The 13,032-nt window shown below is 45.5% G+C and overlaps 1 protein-coding gene across 3 annotated transcripts; it reads left to right on the forward strand.

Moving 5' to 3' along the window:
• Positions 1-6,763: 6,763 nt before the first annotated feature.
• Positions 6,764-12,070, forward strand: LOC147062727 (poly(rC)-binding protein 3-like). 3 transcript variants are annotated; one of them, XM_085937125.1, is made up of 12 exons: positions 6,764-6,838; positions 6,914-6,937; positions 7,016-7,048; positions 7,246-7,362; positions 7,587-7,718; positions 7,797-7,925; positions 8,418-8,561; positions 9,359-9,400; positions 10,892-10,970; positions 11,296-11,354; positions 11,477-11,646; positions 11,705-12,070. In XM_085937125.1, exons 1-12 carry the CDS (start codon positions 6,764-6,766, stop codon positions 11,757-11,759), a joined length of 1,059 nt encoding a protein of 352 aa, XP_085793251.1. In that variant the 3' UTR covers positions 11,760-12,070. The 3 variants fall into 3 exon arrangements, with proteins under 3 accessions (XP_085793251.1, XP_085793165.1, XP_085793338.1); XM_085937039.1 differs by having other exon boundaries at positions 11,299-11,354; XM_085937212.1 differs by having other exon boundaries at positions 8,418-8,492; positions 11,302-11,354.
• The last annotated feature ends 962 nt before the right edge of the window (positions 12,071-13,032 follow it).

Genomic DNA, 13,032 nt, shown 5'->3' on the forward strand with positions numbered 1-13,032 from the left:
ATCACTGTGCTTGTTGGATGAGCTAAAGAAATGGTTTGCTCCGCCACTGCAATGCACCAGTCGTCTGCTCGGCTACCCAGTTGCTCCTTCTTCTGTTTCTCCACGATGGATTCCTATACTGGAGGGGTCAAGCACATAATCCCCTGGCTCATAAACGACTAGAGTTCAGCGTATAGGTCCCATATCATCATCATCATCATGTGTTTTTTTTTTTTTTTGCAGCTGTATCTTAGCGTGTCAGATCTCATCCCATGGCGGGAGACTAAATCCCATTGGGATTGTTCCAGGAGAGCCCACGTGTCCATGTGCTGTGTTGATTAAAATAGATTTTGCTCATGACGCATTTCATATGACTCAACGGCCCTGTAGAGATCAACATGCGATGGTCGTGTGCCGTTCCTTCATATTCACACAGGTTGGTACACATGAAGGCAGAGAAGATGACATGGCCGGCCGAATGGCGTGTTATGAAAGAACCGGACATGTACGAAACACATTGAGCCTGTTCCATGACAGCAAAATATCAATTCATTCATTTTTTTGGGGGGTCACGCTTGGAGCCAATCGCAGCTGACTTTGAGCGAGACTGCAAAAGTGTTCACACCCACCCCCAAAGGACACTTTTGAGGCTAAATTAAGATAACATATTTCAAAGTTGGGATACCCGATGAGAATTCACGAGGAGAACATGCAAACTGTAGACGGAAAGGCCGGATTCATACCGACAACCGTTAACACTCAGTGGAAAATGCATTTTCGAGTTAGCATTGATTTGTGTAGCGTGCTATTCAAAAGTGTTCCCGGGATAACACAAATAAAAAGTGGCTGTGTCATGTTTCTGTACCCGAACAAAGCGGGAACACAATGAACCCAGATAAAAAAAAATAGATCAAAGAGAGAGAGGTTTAAATACATGCTTGGTTTTTGCCAGCGGGCAAAGTAGACCCGTTTCGTGCTTCAGTGAAAAGGGTCAAGTGAGAGTTTCCATTAGCAAGCTGCACTTTGTATGGGAGCTATAGAGGGATGCTTTTAGAGGACCGGTTTATTATGCACTGGGCTACTCTGACCGTGGCCAGCGGGAAAAAAGTTTACACAAAGGAAGAGGCCAGTTTGCATTTATTTAGAATTCAAGCTAATTCTTTCATGACTTTTTAATTCATCTGGTGCACTCGCAGCCACTTTGTCGGATGCACAGAAAGATACAGAACTTTCCGCCAAAGTGGGTTTTTTTTAGTCAAAGATTTCTGACACAACAAATTGTGATCAATTTCTTTTTTTTAAAATTGTCAACAGATGTTTTTTTATTCTGCATTGTCTATATTATATTATATTATATTATATTATATTATATTATATTATATTATATTATATTATATTAATGAACCTTTTTTTTAATTTGCCTGAGTTGCAGGAAATCAATACTGCTGATGATTTTAGTGCTCAAAATGATGACCGGTACAGAAATAAATGATCGGTGTAACGATGATATGAGGAATTTTAACACACATGAAATATGATTGAACTCAAAAGCTTTGGAAAGTCGTGACTGCACGCCCCGGTCGGGTCATCTGAGCCCAATGATTGCGCGGCAGCAATCGGTGGGATCGACTGTGACTATGCCATCTCCCTCCGCCCGTCCTTCACACCCTTCTGCCTCCATTAGGACACCAGCACCCTGATAGGAAACGCGGCTGGCTGCGAGGACAAGTTCTGATCCGGCTGGGCTGGGTTGGGGCGGGGTGGATTGCTCGCTAATGTCTATCACCTTGCTAGAGGCCATCAGCAGGCAGGGGGGGGGGGGTCATTAAAGTTTGAGGGCTCTACCAACGTCCCGCTCTGGCCTTTATCTACCAATTCCTCCTAAAATCCCAAACTGGACCTGTGAGGAGCTTCTTGACTATTCCCCCCCCCCCCACACACACACACACACACACCTCTTGTTATTCAACGCAGAGCTAATTTAATGCTCTATTTGTAGTTTATCCCACAGGCCATTTTACAGTTGGCTTGATGCATTACAGCGCAATCTGCAATAAATGTGGCGCAGGTATGAATCAGATGTGTATCGCAAATGTTTGTTATGAGAGATGGAAAACGATTGAGGTGAAGAAAAAAAAAAAAAAAAAAACTGTTCTTCATTGTCTGCATTGCCCCTAATCCAACAACATTTGCTTTCTCCGTCCAAGCCTAATAATGTCAGATTAAGGTCTGCACAAATGTCCATCTGACATGAGGGCTGGATTTGTGCTGGATTGGAAAATCGGGACGGGCTGCCTCCCAAGCCCGTTAAGTCTACACACACACACACACACACACACACACACACACACACACACACACACACACACACACACACACACACACACACACACACACACTGCCGACGGGATTAAAAAGCAGAGGATCTGCATGTCATGGCAGCAGAGTGAGTGTTTACGCAAGCTTTTGAGGTGTTTGGCTGATTGAGACCTAAAAGTTCCTAAACTATCCCAAAAGACCCATAAACCCGTTGGTTTTGGCGCTTATGACTCGGTGGAATTTGGGCTTCCTTCCCCGAGGCCACGGTTCCGATGTAGAGCACCTCAACCCTAGATATGTCCCTACGATGCCCTTGTGCCTCAGTGGGCATGCATGCCCTCCTTTTGTTGCAGAAAAAAACTGAAAGGGGGGGGTCGAGGGGGGTCGGAGGGTCTGGATTGGGCGGTGGGTGCTGCTCGCCCAGATTACGTGTCATCAAACGGCCTATTTACATTCAAACGCCAAACGCGACGACAAACAAATGTCAGCGACGCAACTAAACTTGTGTTGCCGAGGTGGACGACTATCATTGAATCGCGAGGCCCGTCGTCACGTGTTCTCCCGGTCACTCACGTGACCCCTCGGCACCGACCAATCGGGCGGCGCTTCGTCCTGGCGAGAGCAAAAGGAAGAGGGTGGGGATCATTTTCCTTTTTGCGATTTTTAATCTTGCCACACCAACGGAGGTCGTTGACATCATCCTGCCCTACAGAAAGGTAAAACTGTATTTTGCTGATTATTTATTTGGAGGCCGACATTCGGTTTTCATTGAATAAGTTCAACGTACGGTATCTATATCTATCTATATATATACCGTGTTTATATAAATAAATATAGATTCCGATATATATCGTAGTGTTGCCGGAATTCTGACGCATGGAACTGAAGCGGAATACCATACACTGTTTGATGCCATCGGTATTGATTTAATTTATTAATTTTGCCAGCATAAGCACGACCTTTAGGGTGAGTCGCCGCTCTTCCGACCCATTAACTTATTTGATCATCCGGAAAAGATCTCGTTAATGTTTTCTTAACTTATCGTTAGTGTGGCGAGGTCGCATGCGGAGTGAAAATATTTTGACTGAATGGTCAGTTGAGCGAGAAGAAGAGCTTTTGCACGACGGCTATTATTTCGTAGCCGCAGCTGGATGGACTCCCGCTGCGACGTGGAGAAACGCACACATGGGCGGCTAGCTTGTGATTGTTATTCCAATTATCGTCACATTGATATCGGCGCTGCCATCTTTGCTGAGCCTGAAATGTGATCCGAAACGGGCACGGCACGACAAATGCTTGTTTTGTTGTTATGAATTTGAAGAACGTCAGCGACGGGCGCAAGCGTGCTGCTATCTTTTTTTGGGGAAGACCCCCCCACCCCCCCCCCAAAAAAAAAGAACACGCCAAAAGTCAATGCGCTCCAAAGCCAACAGGAGCCGCGACTTACTTGACTTATTGCAAATTACGGCAGATCTAAAATGGCCGACTTGACGCGCAGCTTTTTCACAGCACAACATGGTGCACCCTCATCGTTAAGCCTTTTGACGTTCGCGCGCTACAATTGCGAGCGAACCCACTCCGGGACACTTTGAAGGCGACTTGCCGCGAGTCGGCTCCACCGCCAGTGTCTTTGAGGAAGCTTTTTTTGATCATGATCCGGGCTGAGCCATCGGGATTCTGGGTCGCTGATGTGGACTGACAGCTTTTCAAAGCACTGTCATAGTGCCCCCCCCCCCCCCCCCACTGTCATTTTATCGTAGCACTTGTAACAAAAGCCCACACGAGACGAGAGCTTCTTCCCATAACGAAGCTCTCCTTCCATACAAATACGATTGTCCTCACTAGAAGATGCCAAATGACCTCTGTGTGTAAAAAAAAAATATATCAATGAGGTCAGCCAGAGGGCTCCCCCCTGCCCTCTTTTGTTCACCCGTAATTGGAGCACAAACATCCGGAGAGCTCCTCAGCTGCAGCATGCAAACATCTGTGATAGATAAAAGCAAGAAGATGATTTTTTTTTTTTCCTGTTCATGCATTTTTGATCAACAACTCCTTCCATGAATGTTAGCATACAGTATTGCGTCATGGTGGGATTCCTCCCTTGTTTTGTGGATTAGACAGATGATGAAGCTTTAGATGGGACCGGCTTGTTTTTAGGCAGCACCACCGATATAAGAGTGTCGGTCTTCAGTAATGGAATGATTCTGGCCCGCGGGTGCTTTTGCAACCTTTCCACATGAACAGCTCCTCACAAAAAAAAACAATAGCGACATCTTTGCCATTGTTGCACGAGAAGAAATGGAATGCCGGACAAAAAGCGACAAGGCCTCAGGTTCATCTTTCTTCAACAGCCACACATGAGTCTTTTCTATGCGTGGCGATGAGACACGGGGAAATTCGGGAGGAAGGCGTTGGGGTGTGCGTTGGGGGGGTATGGTGCATTTTGTGCACTGCGTTGCCCAGCCGAGCGTAAAGCGTGATTAATTCAATAGCCGCCATAGAGGAGGAGGCTAGTAGCGCCCGCAACACCGAGCATGACCCACTTTCCCCTTCAGATGTCATGAAAAATTCCCTGCCGTCCCTCATTGTGTCGTCGTCCCCCCCCTCCCCAACTTCCTGTCAGACATGGGGGAGGAACATTTGCAAATATAAATGGAAACTTGTAAAACGACATGTACTGGGAGTGCCAAAGAAAGGGCAAAGACCCCCCCCCCCACCCCCCCTTCCCCAAAAATCCTGACCATAAAAAGAGCATTTGCTGCAAGGTTTTCGCTCAAAGGGTCACATGATTCACGGGCCTTGACCTAATTCTCGTTTTTTGCTGGGATGTAGGCTCAAAACACAATTTTGAGATTTTTTTTTTTTTTTACCTCCATCTACATCTTTCCGGGTGATTTAATGATTCCAATAAAAAATGCATGAAGAGGACACTGACATGAAGCAAGTTATAGAGTGCGCTTTGCAGCACTTACATGTGCGCTGCCCGCTGGGGACCCGCAACCACTGGATGGAGTCTTAAACCCGGATTAAGGTTTTTTATGTAATCTGGTCTCCTCTGGGAGATTGGAGAGACAGCTGGCAATAGAATCCCTGTCCTTATCTCTTGGTCCTCCCCTGGCCTCCAACCAAGCCGTGCATGCGGCATACTGTAGCTTAGCGGAGGTAGGATTTCCGGAACCAGCGCAACGTGATGATGTTGGGTTGCAATGAGACTGCTGCAGTTACGCAAGAGCAAACCGAGATAGCGACGGTAGTGTCTCCCAAGTTGGATATAGCGGTTAGCCAAGAAGCCGTTTCTTAATCATTCAGCATCAATCAGCCCTGCAATTCTTCTGCAAGCAACACGAGTAGCTTTTTATGTGTGTGCGTGCAAACAGCTGGCCATTCGTGCTTTAATGAAGGAACATCTTGTTTTCTTGCAATTAAAAGAGAACCAGGGCAGGACTATTTGATTACAAAACTACTAATTAGCAGATGGCACATACTGGAGAGGCAGCGGCAAAGTACAGCCGGGCCGGTGAGATGAAAACTGTGAATGTGATTTCATCTCTGCCTCTCATTATTATTATTAATTATTATTATTATTAAGTAACTAAATAGAATAGAATAAATTATCATTATTATTATTATTATTATTATTATTATTATTATTATTATTATTATTACAAAATCCATGTCAGTTTATTTAGCCCAGCTCCACAAGTCAAATTATTATTATTAATAATTAAAATAGAATAAAATGATGGATAAATAAATAAATAAATAAATAAATAAATAAATAAATAAATAATATGATGCTTCATGACTCACTCCAAAAAAAATCCTACAAAAGTTCATAGACTTAGGTGCGACAGCACAATATCAAATTTAGGTTAAATTCAGTGTTAGAGTTCATCTGTAAAACTGGTGGGTCTTCACTTCCAGTTCGGCTGTGAAAAGTGCCCTTGAGCAACCTACCAACCCCCCCTCAGACCGAGCTCAGCAACTCCCCATCAAGTTGGTATGTGTGCTGTGAAGTCTGCGGCAGAGGATGAATTTTATTTCCCATCGCAGGTTATAGAACGTGTAGAACTGCAAACATTCCAAATTAAAAGCTATTGTCTCGCTTTTTCAACAAACATCAATTTTTACAAACTATCTAAAAGTAAACTGTCAGTTTTAGTTCCATTCTGTTCCATGCTTGAGGTTGTGGTCCAGAGCGCCCTCCTGTGTTCACCCTTGTAACTGAATCCTGACGTCACTCGGCAGTCAGATTGATCACATGACTCAGATCATATACTTATTGTAAAAAGGACATCAGGGATGGTGAGGTTTCCTTTCTTGCAAACAGGGAACTGCAGTTTTCCATTCACCGTTCCGTCTTTGCCTTGCAGGAAGACCCATTGGTCGAGTGCACCCTCACACCCCCCACTGGCCCTCGAACTCCTCTCTGACTTGACCGCACCCCTTTCCTTTCAAATCCAACATGGAGCCCATCAAGGTCCAATCAGAAGGTGGCCTGAATGTGACCCTCACCATTCGGCTGCTCATGCACGGCAAGGTGTGATGCCCGAGCTCTATCAGAAAGCAGACAGAAAATAAAACTCACATTTGTGTGCATTTTATGTCTCTGCAGGAAGTCGGAAGCATCATTGGCAAGGTAAACGTCATCAGCTCATATTTTCAATGCAATATTTTGACTGAGAAATAATAATAATACAATTGAATGGACTTCCAGAAAGGGGAGACGGTGAAGAAAATGCGTGAGGACGTAAGTAAAAGTTTTCTGCTGGCATCTTCTTGTCGAAGCTAATGAAGGGGGGTACCTTGATTTATTAGATAGTAACTTAACGCGACACAAACCAAAAATAAATAAACAACTGGACAAACTTGTACGTTGGGGTATTTGTAAGTCAAGGTACCCCATTGTAATTTCCTGATCATGGATGAGCTTGTGCCGCCATGCAGAGTGGAGCCCGCATCAACATCTCTGAAGGCAACTGCCCCGAACGGATAGTCACCATCACCGGGCCGACGGATGCCATCTTCAAGGCCTTTGCGATGATAGCCTACAAATTTGAGGAGGTAACGGCACCAATGCTGCTTCCACACCAGCGCCATTTACTCTCGTTAGTTTACCAGAGCAGGAATACAATTTTAGCTAGCATGTTTTAGCGCTCTTGCTAGCTAGCAGGGTTGCTATGGCGCTTTGTTTAATGACACAATAGATGATGATCTGATTTTCAGTCTCCTGGCAGATCTTGCGGCCATTTTGATTCGTCCATAAACCCAAACAAATGTCGTTCCAGGATATCATCAACTCTATGAGCAACAGTCCCGCCACCAGTAAACCCCCTGTGACCCTGCGGCTGGTGGTGCCAGCCAGCCAGTGTGGCTCGCTCATCGGCAAAGGCGGCTCCAAAATCAAAGAGATGAGAGAGGTAGCGACCCGAAAGCCGATTACCGACTCCTAGTAAGGAACCGCAAACGCATCCGTCCTCTTCAACTCTGTCCTGCAGTCCACGGGCGCTCAGGTCCAGGTGGCCGGCGACATGCTCCCCAACTCAACGGAGAGGGCGGTGACCATTTCCGGGGCGCCGGAGGCCATCATCCAGTGCGTCAAACAGATTTGTGTGGTGATGCTGGAGGTACGCTAGTCTGGTCCACTCTACGCCTTTCCAACGCGGATGCGATCAATCGATTTCCACCAGGGGGGGTGGGGGGGATCTTCAAGATGGCGGATGAATAATCAATTAGTGACCACTTGCTTGTTTTTGAAGTGAAAATTGAACTGTCTGCACTGCCAGTTGTCCAGCCGGCCATCATGATGGCAAACGTCGTGGATTCCAGGACCGTTGCTAGCCGGCTGTAAGTCTCCAGAGTGCTCACGGAAAAGGGGGGGGGGGTGTTTTAAGTTTTGGGGCGTCATCATTATCCAGTTGAACGTGATGTTCCAGGTGAATCACAAATTGGACCTCATGTCAGCATGTGCACAGTGAAGAGCACTTTTGGTGTCTCCCCCCCACCCCCCAGGCACGGTCCCTCTCGGTCTCACTCGATGCTCTGGTCGCTCCTCTTTTTTCTTCTTCTCTAACACTCTCTCCACATGTCACTCCTTCTCCCACCCTCGCTCTCCTCAGTCCCCACCGAAAGGTGCCACAATCCCCTACCGCCCCAAGCCTGCCTCCACCCCTGTCATTTTTTCAGGTGGCCAGGTAAGAGCGGATCCGCTGGGGGCGTCCACAGCCAACCTCAGCCTCTTACTGCAGCACCAGCCACTGCCTGTTAGTGTCGCACCAGGTTTTATTCAAGCAACCCTCCTACCCCGTCTCGAGCACCCCCCTCCTCACCCCCCCCCCCCCCCCCCCCCCCCCTCGACTAGCATGAAACTATCACCGCTTTGCCCTCACTGCCATCCGTCAAACCGGAATTGAGATTTAAAAAAAAAAAAAGTATCACTGGAGTTATTAAGGGATGATTTGGCCGTGCATGCAGTCTATTATTCTGGGTTTGGGAAAAAATCCATCAACTTGGCAAGGAGATGTGGCAAATTATTCATGAGAGCCAAAAACAGAAAAGAAAAATGTCCTGAAATTCAATGAAGAGAACAAAAAGAAGTGTAAATGTCAAAACGTCTTTGGCGTGAAGACAATGATTCCCATCAATGATGGACATACAGTACGGCTCGTAACTTGATGGCCAGGTGCCAACTGGCGAGGAAAAAAATTGTCCGTTTAGCTCAGCAGACGGGATGAACCAGTGAGCTGCATTTAATTGATTCAAAAAATGCCATTGATGACTGGGACTCAGCTCAGTCTTATTGCAACACATAAAAATAACAATCCAAGACAAATCGCGTAACCCCTCCCCCCTCTCCTCCACCCCTCCCATCCCTCACAGTGATCCCATGTTGATATAATTCAACTGGATTTGATTGATGATAAACAGCCTAGCGCATGTCTTTCTCATAGCCTGGCGACAAATATAAAGCTCCAAATGCCAACCCGCATTTATAGAAGTTTTGTGCAGAGGCCGTACGAAAAAAAAATAAAATAATAAAGTCTCCCTTTCCTATTTGCAGGCTTACACCATCCAAGGACAGTATGCCATCCCGCATCCAGACGTGAGTGCTCGCCACACCAGGCGCTCCACATTGCATCCATCTCGGAAGCTGCTACCAGCTACCTCCCCAAAACCTCCTTTATTAATATTAATTGCTAATATTAATATGGCTAATATGGCACATGTACAGTAATTCCTGGATCTTCTGACTCGGAAGACTCTTGACTTCCTTCTGTCTACTCTCTGTTAAACCTCCGGGGGCTTGGCCTGCAGCTCGGGAAACTAGATTATACTTGCATCATTTCATATTTAGCTTGCCTGTGGATTGTCATGGCCTGTGATTGGTTGGCGTCCAGTTCAGGGTGCACAAATCAGCTGGGATAGGCTCCAGCATGCCCGTAACCCTCGTGAGAAGAGGTTGAGAAAATGGATCAATGGAGTTCAACGTGAATGTCAGCGCTGCAAAAACATATTGACTGCATCTTGCCATTAAGCTTCTCATCTCTAAAATAACCTTGAAGAGAATGAAAAATGAAAAATCTATTCAATTAGGACACCAGCAAAGCCAACATGTCTGAGTTGAGCAATACGGTGCACATTGACAGTCTTGTACAAAGAACACTGCTCAACAGCAAATATGCATCAGAAATATCTTCATATGTCCCTAAAACAATTTTAAAACTGATTAAAAAACATTTTTCTTCCTCACTAGTAGGCCGCAAATTGCGCAATCGGGATTTTACAACGCATTGTAATTTATAGCTATGACGTTTCAGGGAGAAAAAAACTACCTGTTGCTGAATCTAACCCTTAATTCCTGAATTTTGCAAAATATAATACATTACATATAGTATTATCGGTGGTAGGGTGGTTGACTCCTAACCTATAAGTTGAGGTTTTGATCTCCATCCATGTCAAAGTATCCCGAAGCACTATGATGGCCTTAACAGGTAGAAAAAGTGCTATAAAAGTCAAAGACCATTCACCATGATTTAATTAATAAAAAAATTTATTTATTTATTTATTTATTTATTTATTTTTAAAACCTGATGTGCTAAAGACAAACATGTAGGTCAAATTTGGCAAAAGCGATTTCATTTCCTTTAGTAACAACAAAGAAAGAAAATTAAGGGAAATGTATTAATGTAAAAGTTGCCCGAAATATGAAGAAAAGTAGTCACTCATGATTTGTGCTGACTGAGCGCATTGTAGTAGCAGCGCCACCTGCTGGCCCGGCTTGGTATCTGTTGGATGAAACCTCGCTTTCACGCATGGCAGAGGTCCAACTTCAACCCAAAAAAAAAATGGAGGTGCTTGAATCTCCACCCCAATAAACTCAGGCCAAGCCCCTCATGAGCGTTTTCACCTTCAACCTTTTTGTGTTTCCTCAGATCCTATCTTGACTCTTTCGGTGAGACCTCTGCGTGCGTGCGTGCGTGCGCGCGCGCACGTCTGCGTGTGCGTGTTTGTGTGCGCGAGTGAGTGCGTGTGCGCGCAAGTGTTTTTTAACGATGACCTCATAGCTTTGCTGTCGTCCTCCTCCCCCCCTCAGCAGTTGAGCAAGCTCCACCAGTTGGCTATGCAGCAAACCCCCTTTACCCCCCTCGGACAGACCACCCCTGCCTTTCCCGGTACGTACCCACCTACACTACAACCCTCTTGACCTTCTCTCGTTTGTACCTGTAGAAGTCAACACATTCTCTTCCTCCTACACTTTCTTCAGCTCTTCCTCTCGCTCTTTTCTTCTTCTCGTTGTCTTCCTCGGACATGGCCTGCTGGTGGTCTGCTCTTGTTGATGTTGAGGTTTTGTTTTTGTTTTTGGTTGTTTTTTTTCTCCCCATAGCATCCTTTCATAAAACGATGCAAGGGCTTTCCATCCAGTGTTCTGAATGATGTTCCACCAACATGTCCAACTGTATTTTATGTCTTCTTCCTTTCCTTCTCCTCCTCGGTCAGCAGCAGGTCTGGATGCCAGTAACCAGGCCAGTACTCATGAACTCACCATTCCCAATGATGTGAGTACAGCAAGTCCACTCAGCAGAAATTCTTTTTCATTCCATGACAAATAAAGACTGGAGAAACACCAGCCTATGCGTGCCCTGGAACATCCTAAGTCCCGCCCCCATTGTTTTCCCAGCTAATAGGCTGCATAATTGGACGCCAGGGAACCAAAATCAACGAGATCCGTCAGATGTCTGGGGCACAGATCAAAATTGCTAACGCCATGGAAGGGTCGTCGGAGCGCCAGATCACCATCACAGGGACCCCCGCCAACATAAGCCTGGCCCAGTACCTCATCAACGCAAGGTAAGACCCTGACGTGAAGATCTTCGAGGAAGGCGCTCATTGGCTTTTACCGCTCCAGGTTCCGAGACGTGGCGGCCATGTGGAACGACCCGTCCTCCATGACCACATCCTGAGCTCCCTGACTGGCTCTTCCATCCGGCCCCTTTCTGACTGACGACGCCCTCCGGACTCTGGCTCTGGCTCTCTGAAAATTCTGAGCGCCGGCCGCCCTGGTCCTCCACAAAACCGGCGCGGCCCGACGGATCACTTTTATTTCAGAGAGCCACTTTGAAAAGAAAAGAAAAAAAAAAAAGAACACTATTCGTTACTTTTTTGTTTCGTTTTAGAGAACTGTTAAAGCATGTTGAATGTTTATTAGCAACAACTTTTTTCTTTCTGTTCATCTCTTTTTCTCTGTCAGTGCTGCGTCATAGAACATTTAAGAAGTAAAACTAAAAAAAAAAAAAAAAAAAAAATTTTTGTAGAAGTAGTTCTTTGCATTTATTACAGCTCGGTGATGCTATCGGCAGAGTGTGGTGGGATGTAGCCCAAAAAAAAAAAAAACACCATTTTTTATAATAGATCCAGCCTTTAGAAAACAATCTCGGACTTCTCCATTTCTATCCTAATTCGCATCGTTGTCAAATGACATCACATGACCCTCCTTGGCCAATGGTATCACTCCCGGAGCCTCCCCGTTTTGTGTCAATCTCCTTCGTTTATGTACACGCTTGCTTATATTGCATGTACTCAGTATTGTGTTGTTGTGTATTTGAGCAGAACCTGTTCGGTGGACCTTGAAATGAAATGTTCTTTGTGTTCCCCGCTTTTCTCCGCTCATGTTTGAAGCTTAATTTTTTTTATTTTTTTTTCTGGCCTCTCACTCGTAGTCCTAAACGCGACCCGGAACCCTATAGCCTCCTTCGATTATTTGTTATCACATGCATGAAAAGGAAATGAGACAAAACGGAGCAGAAATTGAAATGTTTCTGATCATCCGCTGTTTTGTTTTGTACAAGGACTTTTATGACTATTTGTCAACTACGCGGCGCTCATGCAATAGACGATTCTACACTTTACTCTGGACCGCTTCTGATGTGCGACGGGTTTGCTGGCCTCGGACTGGATCCACATTTTTTTGGGTTTGAATGAAAAAAAAAAAAAAATCATCAAGCCCAAAAAATTTGGACCAAGGAAAAAGGTGTTTGGAGGCCAAAGAATGTTCAGGGTTTTGTCAGGGGAGGGGGCGGGAACTAAGGGGTGGGGGCGGGGCTTGGGGGGGGCACGACCACTCAGTCTCTTTTCACGATTGTTTATTTGTGTCATGTCTATCTCATCGCTTTATGTTTGAATGTCTTTTTAAAGGTCACAAGTGTTACAAATCTTTTTTTTTTTTTTTCCGTGCAA

Source organism: Syngnathus leptorhynchus, chromosome 1 (assembly GCF_054491065.1).
Source record: "Syngnathus leptorhynchus isolate UIUO chromosome 1, UIUO_Slep, whole genome shotgun sequence".
Lineage (NCBI taxonomy): Eukaryota > Metazoa > Chordata > Actinopteri > Syngnathiformes > Syngnathidae > Syngnathus > Syngnathus leptorhynchus.

What these genes read in the sequence shown, in the direction of transcription:
- LOC147062727 (XM_085937125.1), top strand. Translation starts at nt 6,764, where the DNA reads ATGGAGCCCATCAAGGTCCAATCAGAAGGTGGCCTGAATGTGACCCTC. An exon ending in TTTGTGTGGTGATGCTGGAG is followed by an intron (nt 7,926 to 8,417) that starts GTACGCTAGTCT and finishes CGCTCTCCTCAG; the next exon opens with TCCCCACCGAAAGGTGCCAC. An exon ending in AACTCACCATTCCCAATGAT is followed by an intron (nt 11,355 to 11,476) that starts GTGAGTACAGCA and finishes TTGTTTTCCCAG; the next exon opens with CTAATAGGCTGCATAATTGG.